General features: G+C 40.3%; 2 protein-coding genes across 4 annotated transcripts; both read left to right on the plus strand.

Annotated features, from left to right (window-relative positions):
* Positions 1 to 2,363: 2,363 nt before the first annotated feature.
* Positions 2,364 to 12,190, plus strand: rbm19 (RNA binding motif protein 19). Of its 3 annotated transcripts, none has more exons than XM_080432128.1 (24): positions 2,364 to 2,488; positions 3,302 to 3,484; positions 3,583 to 3,675; positions 3,910 to 3,945; positions 4,096 to 4,324; positions 5,047 to 5,333; positions 6,138 to 6,197; positions 6,328 to 6,406; positions 6,517 to 6,588; positions 6,692 to 6,898; positions 7,607 to 7,737; positions 7,891 to 8,015; positions 8,437 to 8,533; positions 8,720 to 8,830; positions 8,941 to 9,141; positions 9,238 to 9,307; positions 9,409 to 9,554; positions 9,659 to 9,719; positions 10,450 to 10,529; positions 10,686 to 10,741; positions 11,104 to 11,220; positions 11,599 to 11,704; positions 11,844 to 11,964; positions 12,056 to 12,190. In XM_080432128.1, exons 1-24 carry the CDS (start codon positions 2,453 to 2,455, stop codon positions 12,136 to 12,138), a joined length of 2,787 nt encoding a protein of 928 aa, XP_080288254.1. In that variant the 5' UTR covers positions 2,364 to 2,452; the 3' UTR covers positions 12,139 to 12,190. The 3 variants fall into 3 exon arrangements, with proteins under 3 accessions (XP_080288254.1, XP_080288256.1, XP_080288255.1); XM_080432130.1 differs by having other exon boundaries at positions 4,096 to 4,312; XM_080432129.1 differs by having other exon boundaries at positions 3,913 to 3,945.
* Positions 12,191 to 12,526: 336 nt separating this feature from the next.
* On the plus strand, positions 12,527 to 18,985 carry plbd2 (phospholipase B domain containing 2). The gene is made up of 13 exons (XM_080432131.1): positions 12,527 to 12,741; positions 12,988 to 13,081; positions 13,999 to 14,157; positions 14,415 to 14,515; positions 14,616 to 14,830; positions 15,019 to 15,113; positions 15,237 to 15,397; positions 15,803 to 15,898; positions 16,559 to 16,630; positions 16,714 to 16,866; positions 17,040 to 17,202; positions 17,366 to 17,532; positions 17,740 to 18,985. The coding sequence occupies exons 1-13, from the start codon at positions 12,536 to 12,538 to the stop codon at positions 17,741 to 17,743; spliced, it is 1,686 nt and encodes a 561-aa protein (XP_080288257.1). The 5' UTR covers positions 12,527 to 12,535; the 3' UTR covers positions 17,744 to 18,985.
* The last annotated feature ends 475 nt before the right edge of the window (positions 18,986 to 19,460 follow it).

Below are 19,460 nucleotides of genomic sequence, written 5' to 3' on the forward strand. Positions count from 1 at the left end.
CATATTCTAGCTAGAAACACCCAGATTATCATAGGCTGTTAACGTTAATTTGTGACCAATAACTTAGAAATACAATTCATCTAAATTTAAATTAGCTGTCATCTAAACTTTAGCCAGCAGAGGGAAAATACTGTACATTCAAAAATGTACTTATGCACCTCAAAATCTGTTCTGCTGAGATGAAATGATCATTCTACCCTTCCATAGGCAGAGAGAGGACCCTACTGAACATGTGCAGAAGAAGTCTCATCCCTCTAGCTTGTTTCTGATTAGAATTATTGAGTGTGTTACATTTGCCCCCTGTTACTTTTGACTCCAGTCTCCCCTATAACTAGAAAAGGCATTCCATTTAGCTTTGACCTCAACCACTTGAACACTCTGACTCTGAGATAAGAAGTAGATCAGAAACTTGAATGCAGTGCATCAAACATTTCCCAGTTCCCACGTGGCATGAATGCAACATAATCATTCTGGCAAGCAATGCTGCTGATTCTAATTGGACTTTATGAAGTAGGCTAAATTGGGAGGTGTGTGTGTGCATGCGTGTGTCTTTGTTATATAGATGATTTTATTTTTTCCCCCTAAAATTACCATTCTTTATTCTTTTTTGTGAGCTAAAGATTGCACTTTTATACAAACTGTAGGCCAAGCATCAGTGATGTTCATGTGCCAGGAGGCCATGTTAATGTCTAGCTGCCTAGTTGTAGTTGGATAAGTATCTTTTAGGGTGAGTGCAGGGGGACCCTTAACAACTGATAGCTGTTTTTAAAACATTCTGTACATTTTTGCATTTCTTTAATGTACTGCATAGAACAATGGTTGAGTGTACATTCAAACTCAAGCACTTTGAAATCTGGTTTGATGGTTTTATGATGCCACAACCTCTAGAAAAGTGAGTACCATCATGGAGTCTTACACCTTAGCCCTACAATGTGTCTATGCTTTTATATAGTGTTGGCATGAGGATTTTCTGTACTGCTATCATATATTTGAAACAATATAATATCATTGAACAATTATTTCCAGTTTAATTACAAAAGTATAATTAATCATATATCAAATCTCTTACTTTACCACTCTGATTTGAATTCCTTCATAGAAATTAAAGGTTAAGACAGTAAGAGGAAAATACTGGAGATAACGCCTCAAAAGAAAGGCTCATGGCAGAAAAATGTTTATCCTTTGGCAGGCAGAAAGGGGTCATGTCGGACCATGTGCATAATGAGTTTCACAGTTCCATAATTTCTGATTGGTGCGATTAAGATGTTACAATTGCTCCTTGTTAGAATTACCAATGTGGGCCTCTTCCCCTTGGAGAACCACGTGGACTAGAGGGCCACCATGGATGGGCCTCAGACATACAGAGACTGATAGGCTGGATAGAATAAAATGCAGCAAAAACAGTCCCTATTAGGCCCACCTTTTTTTGTCTGTTAGCGGCAGCTGTAGCCAGGGATGGATTAAGACTCGCGGGGACCATAGCGGAGACCCCTGGGCCAATTATCTTTCAGGGCCCATAATCCATCCATGGCTGTAGCCCAATTCCACTGCTATGGGGATTAGTCTGTCAATCTTCTGAAGATGCTTTTAACTGATAGCTGTAACTGATAACCCCCTCCCCCCTTCTTAATTATTGTACCAGTATGTTTGCTTTCTTTTTCGTCTATTTGCATTTGTGAATGTAAAAATGTCTATATAAAATAAAAAGGTTAAATAAAAACAATGTTTTGTACTAATTTGCATCATAAAGAATATAATGTAAAAACATATAATTATATAAAAAATATAATTCTAAATGATTAGTTAACTTGAACCTATATCTTAAAGATATTTTATAGGGAAAGTGTAGGTGACTTCAATACAAAAATACATTTACAAAGGAATTCATAAAATAAATGAATTAAATGTAATTGTTTCTGCAAACAATTAACACACACACACACACACACACACACACACACACACACACACACGCACACACACGCACGCGCACGCACACACGCACACACACACAGTTAGCACGAAGATGTGATGGCTCTTTATGTCAGGCAACTGTCACACACACACACACACACACACACACACACACACACACACGCACGCACGCACACACACACGCGCACGCGCACGCGCACACGCACACGCACACGCACACACACACACACACACACACACACACACACACACACACACACACACACACACACACACACACACACACACAGTTAGCACGAAGATGTGATGGCTCTTTATGTCAGGCAACTGTGATCCTAATCTCCGTGTTCGATTTCTCTAGCCTGGCCACTTGTCTCGCTGTCTACTCACGCGGATTGATTAAGCCCCGCCTACTCAAAATGGCGACTTAGGGGAAGTTCCATGCTTGTTTGTTGACATCGTGACGTTCACGAAAATCCAAATTTATGTTTATTGTGTGAATTAAAACTTACCAAACATGTCAAGGATCATCGTTAAAAACCTTCCCAACGGGGTAAGCAATGTATCCAGTTAACATTGGCTAGCTTTTCCACGAAATGGAGTGTATGGTATGGGGTAGCCCTGGTTCAGAACTCACTAACGCTCTGAACCAGGGCTAGGTATGGGGCATGTAGAAAGATTACTGTGGCGCATGTAAAGACAAAGAATAAACGTATACTTTTGACAATGGTTGGATATAATATAGCTCTGGTCCATAACGTTAGAAGGAGTTCTCCTTCTGGATGTAATGTATTTCTGGTCCATAGCGTTAGAAGGAATTCTCCTTCGCTATGGACCAGAGCTTGATATATTAATGTAAAGTATATTATTTGAACATGCACGATTCTAGCCATATATGTCAGTCTTGTATCAAGGCTAGCACGGTACATGATTATCAGACCTACATTTACCCATCAATTAATTGTTTATTCCCGAAATGACTGGATATCATAGGATTTGTAGCAATTGTAGAAGTATTGGGTCTTAAATTTAATTAAATAACATTATATGTATTAAGTATAAAGTATAAGTATAAAATAAAATCTAAAATACAAGATGAAGAAATGGTGCCCAGAAATACCTGATTCCCACTGTTCTGGATACAGGTCCAGTAGGCACCAATTATTTCTGGGCACTACCGCAGTTTTATCCAAAATGTAAAAAAAATAAAAATAAATGTATGCTTTGGGAAATGGTTGGATATAAAGTAAAGTATATGATTTGAACAAGCCCAGTACATCATCATCAGACCTAAATCTACCCTCAATCTCAGTCTCTGCTGAAGCTAATCATTTCATAAACCTGAAAATGTGATCTGCCCCTTTAGATGAAGGAGGATAAATTCCGGGGGATGTTTGCTGCCTTTGGAACTTTGACAGACTGCACTCTGAAGTTTACAAAGGATGGCAAGTTTCGAAAGTTTGGTTTCGTAGGATTTAAAACCGAAGAGGATGCGAATAATGCCTTAAAACATTTCAACAAGAGTTTTGTTGATACATCCCGGGTGACGGTAAGCTGGATGATTCAAACCATTGGTTCCATTCCTTCAATTTCAACCCTGTCCTGACATGTCCTGTAATTTTGCAAACCTCCCATCTTTTTCTGCAGGTGGAGATGTGTAAATCTTTTGGAGACCCTACTAAAGCAAAATCCTGGAGCAAGCACACCGTAACACCAGCTGTTAAAGAAACCGATGAAAAGGTACTGTACAGCAGCTTGAAATAAAACCGATGAGATTTTTATGTAATCTATTTCTAAATAGTGTTTATATTAAAATTGCCTAATGGGATTTGCACATGTGACGGGTCCGTCACATGTGTAGTACTATATATTTAGCCATTTATTAACTATAGCAATTAGGTAGAACTAACTGTGACATTTTGTATTGCATTGCAATTTTAAATAAAATACATGTTCTGCTTTTGCTATCCTCAGAAGAAGAAACATAAAACCCCGAGTGTTTTGGGCAAAGTAAGTAAATCTCTTGACACACACACACACACACACACACACCGACACAGATGGACCATCAAAACACTGAAGATACATGATAGATATGATTATACTGTTAAGCAAGAGATTTTGACTTCAGTTTACGTGATGTTTAATCTTGTTTGTCAGCTGGAAGAGGATGACACTTTCAAGGAGTTTGTGTCAGTGTATCAGAATCGAAGTCAGGTACCCACCTGGGCCAACGACGATATGCAACAATCAGCTGCCCCTGAAGATGCCCCTGAAGCTGCAAAAGGAAAACTACAAAAGGAGAAAACGAAACCCGCAACTGATGATTACCTCAACTTTGATTCTGAGGAGTCAGAATGTGAAGAAGAGGAAAATGGTGAAGATCAGGGTGGGTAATATTTGCCCCTAATTGTGTGTGTGCGTGTGTGTGTGTGTGTGTGTGTGTGCGCGCGTGCTACTATTACTATACTTGGGAGGGCCAAATGTCCCTACAAGTATATAGTAGAATTTGAGAAATAGTAGACATTGTGAGGACAAATTTCCTGGTCCTCACAAGAGATGGGGTTATTTTTATGGTTAAAATGTGTTTTATAGTTAAGCTTACAATTAGGAACACATCGTATTACGATGCGTTGTGAGCTTGTAGATCGGCTATCCTCAGTGCATGACACAGTTCAGTTTAATTCCAACTCAGGGTTGAGGTTAAAAATGAAAGGTAAAAATTGTATACTTAAAAATGTCTTATCTTGCGTAGCCAGATGCTCAGAGATATCCACCTACTGATACATCTGGGTAAATCTAAATGCGTTTCAATGTCGGAGAAAAACATCGCTAAAAGCCCACTACCAATCCTGATACTGTCCCAATATGAAGGACCGCCCTAAAACCAAAGTCTTTGCATTGGTTCTGTGATGCTGTTTATGTTTTTAATTTCCAAATTGTTTCCACCCTCTTTTAGTTAATTCATTGAATTTAGTCACCATATGTATAAGTAGGCGTAGAATGTTGGCTACGACTATAAAATTGCCATCCTGAAATGTTAATGTCCTTAGAAGTATAGAAAAACAGTAAAACAAATGTGTTTATGAAATCATGTGTTGTTGCTTTCAGAGACCACCAAAGAAGCACTGAAATCTGATTTGTCTGATATGGATTACCTGCGCTCCAAAGTGGTCCAGACACAAGACACCATGGAGCATAGTGGAGAAGGGGATGATGTTGAAGAAAATGAAGATAATAACAAAGACAATAATAACAAAGATGATGTACAACGCCCTGTGCCTCAGTCAGACAGTGCCTATGAGAGTGGTGACAAAGACAACACCTCAAAGACCAAGACCTCTGTATCGTCCCTGGATAAGAAGCAGGGCAAATCCAGCAAAACTGCAAAACAGGAGGTAATTGCTTAGATAACCTTTTTAGATAGCCTTTTCCCCTCTACATGCAGTAATTGAAATATATTATTTTCCATACATTACAGTTGTCTTGTCACTATATGGCCAGTTGGCCACCCAATGGATGTCTCATTGTCTTGTCACTACATGGATGGAAGTTCTGTATTAATTTTAGGCATTGGTTGAATTAATCAACTTAAGTTAAGGTTAGGCACTGTTAGTAGGGTTAAGTTTGGGCATGGGTTTGCTGAGGTTAAAGTTAGGGTTTTGATTGATTGATTGAAATGTTTATTCGGCAAAAGAATGTAAAACAACACAGTTACATTTATATTACTTTTGTCTAAAAGGTCCGACCAAAAAAGTCCTTGCGGACTTGTTTCCGTTGGGGTCTGGGGTAAATTAATTTCATAGACATATATAGTAGCAACCAAACAGTTCAAAAATCTACATACAAATACAGAGAAACAATACCACTATGTACAAAAAAAATAAAAAGCAAAGAAAAAATATATATATATACAAAAAAAGCGGAGGGGGGTCGTCTGTCTACCGGGAAACTGGTACTACTTCCTCTTATGGCCTCCAGAAAGATGAGTTTTTAGGGCTGTTTTAAATGAGCCCAGCGAACTGCATTTTTTGAGGGATGGGGTTAGAGTTAGACTATTCCATACCTTGGTGGCCGTGCTGTAAATGGACCCGGGTAATGTGTGGTGAGGGCGTTCTGGTGGGATGTCCGTCCTTTCTAGGGTGGCCATCTAGTGTCAATCCTATGTTTCTGCTGGTTAACACTGCTACTGCCTTCCCTAGACTGAACCTACCACAGACTTCACAATAAAACTAAGAGGAGCCCCTTTCACAGTTAAAGAGGTGAGTGAGTAAGGAGATATAGTGTATTTAAGAGGTGAGCAGAATGGATAGAAGAGACTTTGATTCATAAATACAGTTACCTAATTCAAGAAATTATTTGAGTTTTGTTGTTAATGTGTGATGTCAACAGCTACAAATACGAGAGTTCATGACCCCTCTGAAGCCTGCCGCTATCAGAATTGGGAGGAACGAAAGTGGCAATAGAACAGGTGTGAGAGTGACACTATTCATAATCATACATTATGTTCCTGATCATTACTCTTTTTTTCCCTTTCGGTGTATGACTTATGTGGATAATTGTCCGATTTTGTAATTTTAGGTTATATATATGTGGACGTGCACTCTGAGGAAGAGGTGGAAAAGGCACTGAAGAAGAACAAAGATTACATGGGTGAGTAAACATATGCACTAGTCTTTTGTGTTTGTTTACGAGTTCATTGTAAATCTGGAGCAGATTTTGATGTCCTTATATGGCCTCCTCTGTGTGCTGTCAGGCGGGCGCTACATTGAGGTGTTCCGGGTGAATACGCAGGGTAAGAGTTGGAGGGACAAGAACCAGAAGGAGATTGACAGGGACTTCACCAGAAAGCTGAAGGACGACGAAGAAGAGGAAGATGTTGCAGAGTCAGGACGACTCTTCGTGAGAAACCTTCCCTACACCTGCACAGAGGAAGACATCAAAGACTTGTTCACTAAACATGGTGTGTTAAAACACATGCAAGCACAGTACATGCATACACATATACGTACACATTAGAGGTCTTCGGGTAAAGCATGTAACCCGAAATACCCGGGTTCTGACCCGTTTCAGTTTGTCTCGGCTCTCGGGGCTCCGACTGTGAAATGGACGGTTCCACTAATACCCGAGTGGACCCGGGGAGGGGGGAGGGGGGTCGCTCAGAAGACAGTTGACTGGCAGTGACGCAGTCAATGACTGGCTGCTATTTATATTATCATATCATTTAGGTAAGAAAATATGAAACCAGTCTGATTTAACGGTGGACAACTTGTAGCCTAGTAATGACGTTTGCAAAAAAAAAATCGTTCGGGTATTTAATTCGGGGCCTCTGGTTATGTACGGGTTAGGTTCTGGTATGTCACGGTTCTTTACGACAGCTCTCGGTACTGTTCGGGTCCGTAACTCAGATTTCTAATAATGGCCCGGGTCCATTCGGTTCTGCGTAATATTTTCGTGGGTCCATTCGGGTATCGGTCCTTCATATTGCACCATAGGCCGGGTCCATTCGGTTCCGGGTAAAGAATTCACGGGTCCATTTGGGTTTGGGTATTTATATTTTACCCGTGAAGACCTCTAGTACACATACGTACTCATATGCGCACACCTACAGTACATGCAAATGTAAACAAATGTAGTCACTACAACGGTCATGATTCCGCATTCTATGCAGGTCCACTGACTGATGTGCTGTTCCCCATCGACAACCTAACCAAGAAGCCTAAAGGTTTCGCCTTTGTAACATACATGATTACAGAGAATGCTGTGGCAGCTCTAGCTCAGCTGGATGGACACATTTTCCAGGTAACCCGATCTCCAACTGCTATTTGAGATGTGGTTTTATGCTTTAAGTAACTATAATATGTTAAATTAAATTGAGTTACTAACTGAGCTCAGATTTTGGCCTGATGTGAAACAAATTCAAAAGTGACCTTTGTGTTTCTGTCATGCTTCCAGGGCAGGATGCTTCACCTGCTTCCCTCCACCGTGAAGAAGGAAAAAACTGAATCGGACTCCGGTGCCCCTGGGTCTTCCTCTTATAAACGACAGAAAGACGCTAAAAATAAAGCTGCGAGTTCCAGGTACTGCAGTGATAGTCAACCTGTGGGCCGGGGCCCACTGGTGGGCTGTGAGGATATCATACAATAATTGTCAAAACAATTAGTCAATCATTTGATGACCGGTGGAGACTCAAAGAGAGACTCCGCCCGTCATCAAATGATTAGCTTTGGAATGCGACAAAAACTAAAAGATCTTCATGAATTCAAGGCTTCATGGGGTGTGTAATTGATAGAAAATAAGTCTTTGTATTTGTAAGTGTAAAATGAAAGTCATAGTATTTTTTTTCTTTAATACCTTACACACACACACACACACACACACACACACACACACACACATTGTCTCTTTAACTAATTTCCTGTTCCTTCTGCTCCATTACAACACCTCTGTTTGTGTGGTGTGACTTTCTTTGAATTTTGGTATTTCTTCTTTACCATCTAGCTCCCACAACTGGAACTCCCTGTTTCTGGGTACAAGTGCCGTGGCAGATGCCATTGCTGAGAAATACAACACAACCAAAAGCAAAGTTTTAGACCATGTGAGTTGTTCTTTGTGCGTTCCTCTCTCTATTTACACTTGCCCATGACCCATATTTGCACCCCAATATATCTCATGAACCCCTGTCCATACTTACATATACCCTTAATACTTAAGATATAATTTTGTCTCAGATGTATTCTAAAAGTTATTTCATGCCTGTGTGGTCTTTTGTCCCTGTCTGCAGGAATCAAAGGGTAGCGTCGCAGTGAGGATGGCTCTAGGGGAGACCCAGATCGTCCAGGAGACTCGCCAGTTCCTTCTGGACAATAACGTGTCTCTGGATTCCTTCAGCCAGGTATGTTGCAAGCTTACATATACAGTATACACACACATACATAATAGTTTTTTGTTGTGTTTTTTTTTTTTTTTTAACCACAAGCTCTGTGTGTGCTTGCTTGTAAACAGGCCGCATCAGCCAGGAGTACATCTGTGATGTTGGTGAAAAATCTTCCAGCGGGTGTGACTGTGTCAGAGCTAGAGGAGCTGTTCTCACCCCATGGCTCTTTGGGTCGGGTGCTGCTGCCACCTTCAGGGCTCACTGCCATTATAGAATTCCTGGAGCCAACTGAAGCAAAACGTGCCTTCACCAGGCTAGCCTACAGCAAGGTTTGTACAGCCTTTTCGACAATAACACAGTACATTCAATGTATTGAGGAGAGAGACCTTGCAGTCTCATGTTAATAACCCTCATCTCCATTTTAGTTCCATCACATCCCACTATATTTGGAGTGGGCCCCTGTAGAGGTGTTTACAGCAGCTAGACCGGAACCAGGTAAATAATAATATAGCTCAAATTGGCACACATGACATTCTCGATAGCTTGTTTTGTTTTAAAGATACAAAATGGGTCATTTGAATAATCATATATTTTAGATCTGTCTGGCTCCAAAGACCCCTCAGTACCAGAGGAAGAGGGAGCAGTGGAAGAAGAAGAGGAGGAGGAAGAGGAGTCTGCTCCAGGTTCCACACTCTTTGTTAAGAATCTTAATTTCTGCACAACAGAGGATAAACTACAAGAGGTAAGTTCAGTTGTAATGGGACCCTCAATTACATGGAATAAAAGAATAAAAGACTCATGAACAGTTCAATATAAGTGATGGATGTTTTTTGTCTGTTTTTACAGACATTCTCCAAATGTGGCAAGGTGAAGATGTGCACTATCTCCAAGAAGAAAGATAAAGCAGGTACTTAAAGGTTCTATGACATTCATTTTCACTTTTTTTATTTTTTATGTTTTTTGGGGGGTTTTATGACCTCAATTACAACCCAAAAATCTGAACTTTGAACATTCAGTGGAATTTCTGTGGTCTGCGGTTTTCTGAATAATTAGGCTGAAAAGTAATCTGAGCTTGGCCCTTCGGCAGTGAAGTCACAGCCCATTAATCCTGCCCACTCTCCTCCTCGCCCCTCCCCTCCCCTATCCTTTCCTTTGGGGGGGGGGGGGGGGAGCAGAGGTGATGATTGACAGGCAAAATCCCTCAACAGCGAAGATTTCTTTTTTCATTGCAGTTGAAAAGGCTTTAGAAATGTGAGAGAAAAACACCTGCCATGGATCAATGGAGTGGAATTTTAATACACGTTTGAAGGACCATGACAAAGACTTTTAATGTGTGGTAAAATTGAACGTCATGAAACCTTTAAACAAATCCATGATTTGAAAGTGTATCATCCTTTTGAAAGTGGGGTGCTCTATTCTTTGTGGTTGTTTTTTGTTAGGTTTTCTAAGTGTGATTGCCCAAAAAATAGCAAGTCTTCAAGCTCACAATGTATCATGACGTGTTGTGAGGTTGTAGATCACGCTATTTTCATGCACGACACTGGCAGACAACTAAGTATAAATCAGGCTTAAGAAAAGTGTACTGTACGTAATCCCAAATGCAATAAATAACCATCTTGTGCTATTCTCTATTCTAGGAAAGTGGTTGTCCATGGGCTACGGTTTTGTCCAGTATAAGACCGCGGAGGCAGCACAGAAAGCCATGAGGCTGCTACAAGTAATGGCCCCTTTTGTCCATTAATACTCACAATATAGCCCCTCCCCAAAATCCTACGTTGCTTCCCCTCACACTTTATAGTCTTTATTGAACACTGACCTTCCTAAACCAGCCATTGACCTATGACTTATATTCTCTCCCTCAACGTCTCTGCAGCTTTGTAATGTGGATGACCACCAGTTAGAGCTGAAGATTTCTGAGAAAGCCACAAGGTATGATGCACTATGAGATGGGACTTATGCACTATGAGATGGGATGTCTAGATGACACAGTAATCCTAAAAAGGAGATATAGTTAAGCTAGATATTGGTAAGATAACAGTTTACAAGTTACTTTGAAGGTGTCAACCCTTGTGATTAAACAGCAGAAATGTACTAGCTTAAATTAAAGAAATGATTTACAACAATACAAAACACATGCGTGATTGATTGACTATTATAAGTTTAGCTTCAACTTAGGTCCCTTAAAGTTGGTTGTGGCACATATTTGATATGTATTTGATAAGGGGTCAAATATAAGGGGGCAGGGGCTGAAAGTTATCGTTACTTATTAAATCACTTTTGCTTATATTCAGGTCTGCTGACGTGTCCCACAAGAAGAAGCAGGATGTCAAGAAGCAGACAGGATCTAAGATCCTTGTGCGCAATGTCCCCTTCCAAACTTCTGTCAAGGAAATCAGAGAGCTCTTCTGGTAACAAACACTCGTGCTCTCACACACACACACACACACACACACACACACACACACACACACACACAGATTGTTGTCTTAATGTTTGGCATCCCACATTCAAGGTTGAAAAGCGCCCTGCAGGCGTTTGGCCCTGTCCTATCATGTGAAGGCCCCCCTTACTGGCCCATGCCCCACTGTCCTATCACGTGAACGCCCCCATTACTGGCCCATGCCCAATTATGTTATGATGGATGAAAGCTGAATGTCCCAACCTATGACTTACATTTGTGCAAAGTTTGGAGACAATTGCACTACTGGTCACTCCGTGAGGAGGCGAAAGGATAAACACTGGATGCTTTGCTGATTCTAATAGTAAACTTTACTCCTTGCCTGCAGTACATTTGGAGAGCTGAAGACAGTCCGTCTCCCTAAGAAAGCAGCTGGATCAGGGAATCATCGGGGCTTTGGCTTTGTTGACTTCCTTACCAAACAGGAGGCCAAGGTGTGTGTGCATATCTGCTTTTCTGGTTATGTGAGCCATCATATATTAATGTAAGGGAGAAATGTAGACCCATACTGTAGGTGATAGGGCAGTAATTCTATAGCTTGCCCATAATAACATGCACTGTTGGTCTTTATAGAAAGCATTTGCGGCACTGTGCCACAGCACCCATTTGTACGGGAGGCGCTTGGTGTTAGAATGGGCTGACACTGAAGACACAGTGGAGAAGTTGAGACGAAAAACTGCTGAACATTTTCATGGTAACGCCAACCTCAGCCACTACAACACAAGTTGATGCATGCTGCATCACAACAAATTCTCTAACATGTTTACCTTTTCCTTTCCCCTCAGTGGCTCCCAAAAAACGTAAACAGGCAGAGGTCTTGGGAGGAATTATGGAGACGATGGAAACTACAGGAGCTGAGGAAGATTGAGATCCCTTGTTCATTGACCTGATGTTCAGACAACCTGAGAGAACAGAACAGACAAAATATGCACCTCAGATGGTGTGGAGGACCAAGTAGAAAATGTTAAATCACATAAAGAAATTCAACCACCTCTGGATGCCCCTGTAATTTCCAGATTGTGTCATAGGATTGTGCTTCAAAGAGAGAACATTGGACTATTGTAATAAATGTTATATAAAATTAGAATGTATGCTTTATACAATGTTGTCATTTCTGATATTTTGTGCTATTTTACTAGGGTTTATCAGCTCGGAACTGTCAAGGCTCTTATTTTGAAAGTGCGTTCTAGGCTCTGGTCACATGTTCCCACTCTGTTTAAAGGCCCCACTGCGCCTGCCCAACAGTCATATGACACTCTGCAAACATGGCGTTCAGCCATAGGAAGGGTTCAATAACAATGATGGATAGTTGTATGATTTTGTACGTTTTATGCTTTTCTATTGCGTCGGTTCAAGCAGAAATACATACTGCTATTATTGATAAGCAAACTGGACTGCTATCCATCGTTGAAGGATACAAAGACGGTTTTGTTGCTTGGGCAAACTATACTGATGACATCAAAAACTCTGGGTGAGTTGATGTCGAGTGGTTGTTGTTCTGAACCCCAAACGGAGTTGGAATTTACTCTTAAAAAGAAGCTATAGAAATGATGAAAACCTACTGGTATTAATGCTGAACCGGAATTGGCTTTTCTCTTCATGTCCTTTTGATTTAATGAGATTGTGCTGTTTTAGTCTACCAGCGTCTGTTTGAAATGTGCTTACGTGTCTGTTTTGTATAGATTAAAAAGTATTTAATTGCAAACGTTGTTCTCAGCTGGTCTTTCTTGGAGGTCACTACCAACGAGCAGTACAATGACAGTATCCAGGCTTATGCTGCTGGTGCAGTAGAGGCTGCAGCCACATCGCAGGTCAGACACTCAGGATAAGTATAGTGGTGGAAAAAGTATTCAAATGTTTTACTTAAGTAAAAGTAACAATACTGCAATGTTAGCCGTAGAATACGACTCTCGTAGACGTATTTATGATTCTGACGTTTTATCTACGAGAGTCGTAGGGTAGATCCCCCATTAGCCCTGGTCCAGAGCGTTAGAGAGACCTCACTAACGCTCTGGACCAGGGCTAATCCCCCATGGACAAATGGACTTTCAGCTCCTAGCAGTGGTGGAAAAAGTACTCAAATTATTTACTTAAGTAAAAGTATCAATACTGCATTATAGAAATACTCTGTTACAAGTAAAAGTCCAGAATTCAAAAAGTACTTGAGTAAAAGTACAAAAGTATTGGCATCAAAATGTACTTAAAGTACCAAAAGCAAAAGTACTAAAACGTTTGAAAATAGCAGATCTACAAGCTCACAACGCGTCGCGACGCCTTGTGAGCTTGTAGATCGGCTATTTTCAAATAGCCTAGGTATAAAATAGGGCTGAAGTGGTTAATGTATGTTTCATAATGTAACAATTTATATCTTAAAAGTAACTAGTAACTAAAGTTTTCAAATAATTGTAGTGGAGTAAAAGTACAATATTTGCCTCTGAGATGTAGTGGAGTAGACGTAAAAGTATTGGAAATTGGAAATACTCAAGTAAAGTACAAATACCTCAAAATTTTACTTAAATACAGTACTTAAGTAAATGTACTTAGTTACTTTGCACCACTGGCTCCTAGCCCGTACGGGCTCCAAACAGAAAGGTGCTTATCCCACGCCCCAAATGTTAACTATTTCTACGGTGTAGTAGTGCAATGTAATAATCCATATCTTTCATTAAAGAAGTGTTTTAATGCCATCACATCTTGCATAGTTCACATTTGAGATTGTTTGTTTCAGCTGATCTACATGCACTGGATGAACACTCTAATGGGTTATTGTGGACCCTTCACATTTGAGTCAGGATATTGCCAGAAACTGAAGTCTTTCATCATTAAAAACATGCAGTGGATACAGGGACAGATAAAGGATCAACCAAATTCACCCTATTGGCACCAGGTATTTATACTGTTACTGGTCTCTCTTCACTGGCAATGCATTTATGCTTATTAACTGTTGAATTTTTACTCATGTGACTTGTATTCATCATCCATCACTTCGATCAATATGTTTCTTATTTTAAATGAGCATTATAAATAAAACTGACTTGAGCACTTGACTAATGTTTGAAAAGCTGGCAATCCGATCATATTCTGAATATTAGCCCCTCAAGACAAAGGAATTCAGCCTTCTTTCTCCCTGGTTCTTATATGCAGGTACGCCTGGCTCTGCTGCAGCTGAAAGGACTGGAGGATAGTTATAATGACCAGTTATCATTTCCTAAAGGCCCTTTTTCCATTGAACCATTTGGCTTCCTGTGAGTGAATTTTTTGGAATTTCCCAGAATTTCCCAGACCATACATTTGCCCCTTGAATGTGTTTTTCACATTCTCAACCACTTTATATCCCTCTACTAGACTGTTCCAAATGGGTGGGGATCTGGAAGATTTGGAGTCGGCTCTAAATAAATCCAGCCAAACGCGAGCTCTGGGATCAGGCTCCTGTTCTGCTCTGATTAAGCTGTTACCAGGCAACAAGGAACTGCTGGTGGCACATGACACTTGGAACAGATATCAATCCATGTTGCGCATTATGAAGAAGTATCATTTTGCCTTCAAAGTGTCCCCAACAGGTAATCCATTCCATGAAGACCAATTTGTTTATTATAAGGGGCTATTTAGAGTCACAGTAATTTACATTTATTTGCAACCCACAGCTGTGCGTCAGTGTCTTATATAAGGCTTCATACAATATGTGTCTTCCTTGACCTGTTAAAGCCTGTTCCACTCTGAGCAAAAATATATTATGTGGTGTTCTCAGCCAGTGAGCCACTTCCTGGAGGAACCCAAGCGTTTTCGTCTTACCCAGGAGCCATCTTCTCTGGTGATGACTTCTACATCCTAAGCAGTGGACTGGTGAGCGCTGATTATACCTGATACCCTAAGCAATAAGAGTCTTAATCATGCCATAATGTTATTTTTACTTAAGATGTAAGAGAGAAGATTTAGCTGTTAGTTCCTGTTCCTGTTTTTCTCTAGGTTACTTTGGAAACCACCATTGGCAACAGCAATTCTGCTCTCTGGAAGTTTGTTCAGCCTCAAGGAGCAGTCATGGAATGGCTGAGGAATATTGTGGCCAATCGACTGGCCACAACTGGAAAGGAATGGGCAGATATCTTTAGCGAGTACAACAGTGGAACGTGAGTCTCTACACTAAAATCTGGATGCCTTTATTTTTCTTTATTGCTAGCACAGGTCCACAGAGGAATATACCACCTTTACACTGGGGGTCCTTGTTCTGTAAATTTCCATCTCAAATTGTTCAGATTGTCTTTAAAATGTACCAAGCAAGAACAGGAGCAAAGGGGAAGGTACAGAGTCGGTGTACACAATGGCAACATTATCACATGTGAAGTCAACAGAGTTGTGTGTTCCACTGACTTATCACAAAATCTATTAGACAGTTTAGACTGACCTGTTTCTCAATATGCAGTGCAAAATGCTGAGTATTAATTTAACTGGACTATGGACCATCTGGGTACATTTTTACACTCTGGGTCAAATGAACACTCCGGATTCTGCATGTGTTTGTCTCTGTGTTGCAGGTATAACAATCAGTGGATGATCGTGGATTATAACCACTTCACTCCAGGAAAGACCGATTATAAAGAACAGCTGTTCACTGTTCTGGAGCAGATTCCGTAAGTCCTCGCACCGCCATTTTGAATGGCCACCACCACAACACCCTCTCGACATTACATTTTCTATAAATTGTCTCCGGTCTCCGGGGGGGGGGGCGTGTGTGTGTGTGTGTGTGTGTGTGTGTGTGGCACTCTTGGTAGGCTAAGGAATTACCTCTGCTCAAATTTTTCACACAGGCCTGTTATAGCGGCACCATGAGGCTGATTTTTGCAAAACAGTAGTTTTTGATAAGTGTGGTTTGGAAATTTGTACAATTATCTTGGGCAGTGAAACCGCCCCTATAAGTGAGGTTTGGAAATTTGTACAATTATCCTGCGCTGTGATTGGCCAATCACAATCTATTTAGGACTGTGATTGGCCAGTGTCACATGACACATGTGCATAGCCCTATATAAGAAACCATAACTTTAAAAAAACCATAAATGTTATGGTTTCGTCCATCATAAAGAGTGTTTCAATAAATGTATTTATCTTTTGTACATGATTGGTTGACTCCATTCAGTATTGTGATTAGCTAGCAAGACACCGCCCACTTCACACAGGGTGTGATTTTATACTACTAGTGATTTTGTCCATTATTATCTCTATGGTCACGGGATCAGGACTTATCTGTCAGATGTTTTTATATTCCATTCTGATTAAACTGTCTTTTCTGGCAGGGGACTGATTGTTTACAGTGACAAAACGGATGAATTGCTGAAAAAAGGCTATTGGGGAAGTTTCAACATTCCGTAAGTATGCAAAGTGCTAATCTTTTCGCAAACATATAAATATATGTGCATGATTTGATTTGTTAATTTATTGATTATTTTAGATACTACGTTGACATATTCAATGCCAGTGGTTGCAATGAGCTGGTTGAGAGGTTTGGTCCATGGTTCTCTCTGGAACAGAATCCCAGAGCTCAGATCTTTAGACGAAATCAGACAGAGGTTACAGACTTGGATTCAATGGTCCGCCTCATGAGGTATGATCTTCTGCATTTTTTAGGCAGATCTGTGACAGGAATTTGACAAATATTGATGCATACACACTTTATTTCTGGTCATGTGATTTGTGTGTTATAAGTTTGAACTTTAACATTTCTGTATTACTCCATACATTTGTTTATGAGTGGTGTTGTATCGTCTCTCCTTTCAGGTACAATAACTTCAAGGAAGACCCACTGTCACGATGTGATGGCTGTAATCCACCTGCCAATGGGGAAAATTCCATTTCAGCCCGGTCAGACCTGAACCCAGCTAATGGTACATACCCATTTGGTGCCCTGGGGCAGAGACCACATGGAGGAACAGACATGAAGGTTTGTCTCTTTCTCATCTTACCTCACCAAATATCTCAGTTCTGAGAACATTTTTATGAATAATACAGATTAATTATTTGTCCTCTTGGCAAATTTAGTCAATTGTGGTTAGACAAGAGCTTAGAGAAGCGTGCTAATTTGAACCATGTTTTGCACGTTCCAGGTGACATCATACAGCATGATCCATGAATTTGGTATGGTGGCAGTGAATGGACCAACCTGGGACCAAGTTCCACCGTTCCAGTGGAGCACTTCTCCATACAAAGACCTTGTACATATGGGACACCCTGATACTTGGAAATTCAAGCCTATACATGTCACCTGGTCTCCTTAAAGGGATACTTCACTTTCACATAAAATAAACATTAAAAATAAATATTTAAAAAAAATGAAAGAAGTTATGGCAAAATAAAGGCCCCCTCACACATTAGTAGGACACTCTAATGCGTGAGGGGGCCGTGATTTTTCCATTACTTTTTTCATTTATTTTTAATATATTTTTTAAATGTTTATTTTAAGTGAAAGTGAAGTATCCCTTTAACCACTCTCTCTTTAAACTCACCCATTTAGGTTGCTCATACTTGTGTGTAGCACCAGCTATTTGTTTTTATTTCAGAAAAGGGAATAAATGCCATGAACAAAGTACTCAAACAAGATATTTTTTAATGGTCATGGGATTGTATCCGCTATCAGGACAGTACGCACAATGTTTGGTAATCAAAGCTCTGCTCGGCAGCACCCCGCCTGTGGAACAGCCTTCCGATTGATTTAAGAGCACTGCAGGCCTTTTCGTGTTGAATTGTTGTGCCAGCAATATCCTTCTGTGCTTGAGATTTTTAAAGCCTGCTTTTAACCTTCTATGATTGATTATATGTTTTAACCATGTAGCACAGGATTTCCTGTGAATGAAAAGTGCAATACAAATACTTGAAAAAGTGCTCCTCGGAGCACAGTTCTCCGTCAGGTAGAATCGGCCACCTGGTGGCGCTATAACAGGCCCATGTGAAAAATTTGAAACATTTGGGGAAGAGGTGTGTGTGTGTGTGTGTGTGTGTGTGTGTTGTGATCAGGCCAGCGGTGCCTGTTCCGCTGGTTCGTGACTATTTTTTTGTGTCGAAATCCCCATTGGGGAATCTTAGATCACGTCATAAGAACTGTGTTCCAAACAAACACACCACCCCTGCGATTCTGTCAGGGGGGTGGCTCTGCATCGTTTATGATATTCATTCATGTTTGATACAGCCTGTTTCTGGCGAAAATGGAATGAATTCTCCCTGAAAAGTCTTAACAACTACACTTCCGGGTCTGAAATCACCGTCCCCTACAGCAGCCACGTTCATGGGAAATGTTAGTCTTTGGGGTCATTTGACTCGTTTCTAGCGTTTATGGTGTTACTCTTTGGATAAATGTGTACATTTCCACCTTCAGTCGATGCTTCATCTCCATACAGTATGAGTAAAATCGCCGGGGTGGTGTGTATTTTTCGTACACAGTTCTTATATGACGTGATCTAAGATTCCCCGATGAGGATTTCAAAAATACAGCGCCCTCTAGTGGCAGTGACGTCAGGACTTCAGTGCTCTATTATTAAAGGATTTAATAATTTACATAAATGAATACACAGAGGATTACAAAGAGTTGTGATTTGTAGGTAATTATACAGTAACCAAGCCAAACCAAGAGCCCTTGCTGCTATGAATTAGAAACTAGTACATTCACTTTACAGTTGATCAGTTTATTTTGTAAAATGATTTTTTTAAATAAAATGTTACCATTGAGTGTCCTTTTTGAAGTTAAGTATGTTAAAAATGTCTCACTCTAACAAGAAACAATGTCAAACTTTAAATAACATTTGTGATTCTGAGCAAATTGCTCGAGTGGGTTTCCCAATGGGGCGGGTTTGTTATTGTACGTCCCTTGATAAACATCCAATAGGAGAGCGAAGAATCACTCTGTTTCTACCAGCGTTGCCATGTCTGCTTATTATAAGCAACTTTGGGCTTCTTTTTCTGTACATTACATTACAGTCATTTAGCAGACGCTTTTATCCAAAGTAAAGTTGCTTGTAAAACTTGGTAGTTTTCAGCTGCGTTTTTTGGGGCTTTTTTCAAAAGTGTACTTTCTTATTTTGGCTCCCTTTCAAAATGTTTAATTATTTAAACCAGTAGTTCTCTATGTTTCATGAAAACGTTTTGTGCCAGGAAGCATTTGTGTTAGAATGTTTAAAGGTAGGGTAAGTGATTTTCTTTGGTTAAAAT

Source organism: Gymnoscopelus braueri (genome assembly GCF_963280865.1).
Source record: "Gymnoscopelus braueri genome assembly, chromosome: 7".
Lineage (NCBI taxonomy): Eukaryota > Metazoa > Chordata > Actinopteri > Myctophiformes > Myctophidae > Gymnoscopelus > Gymnoscopelus braueri.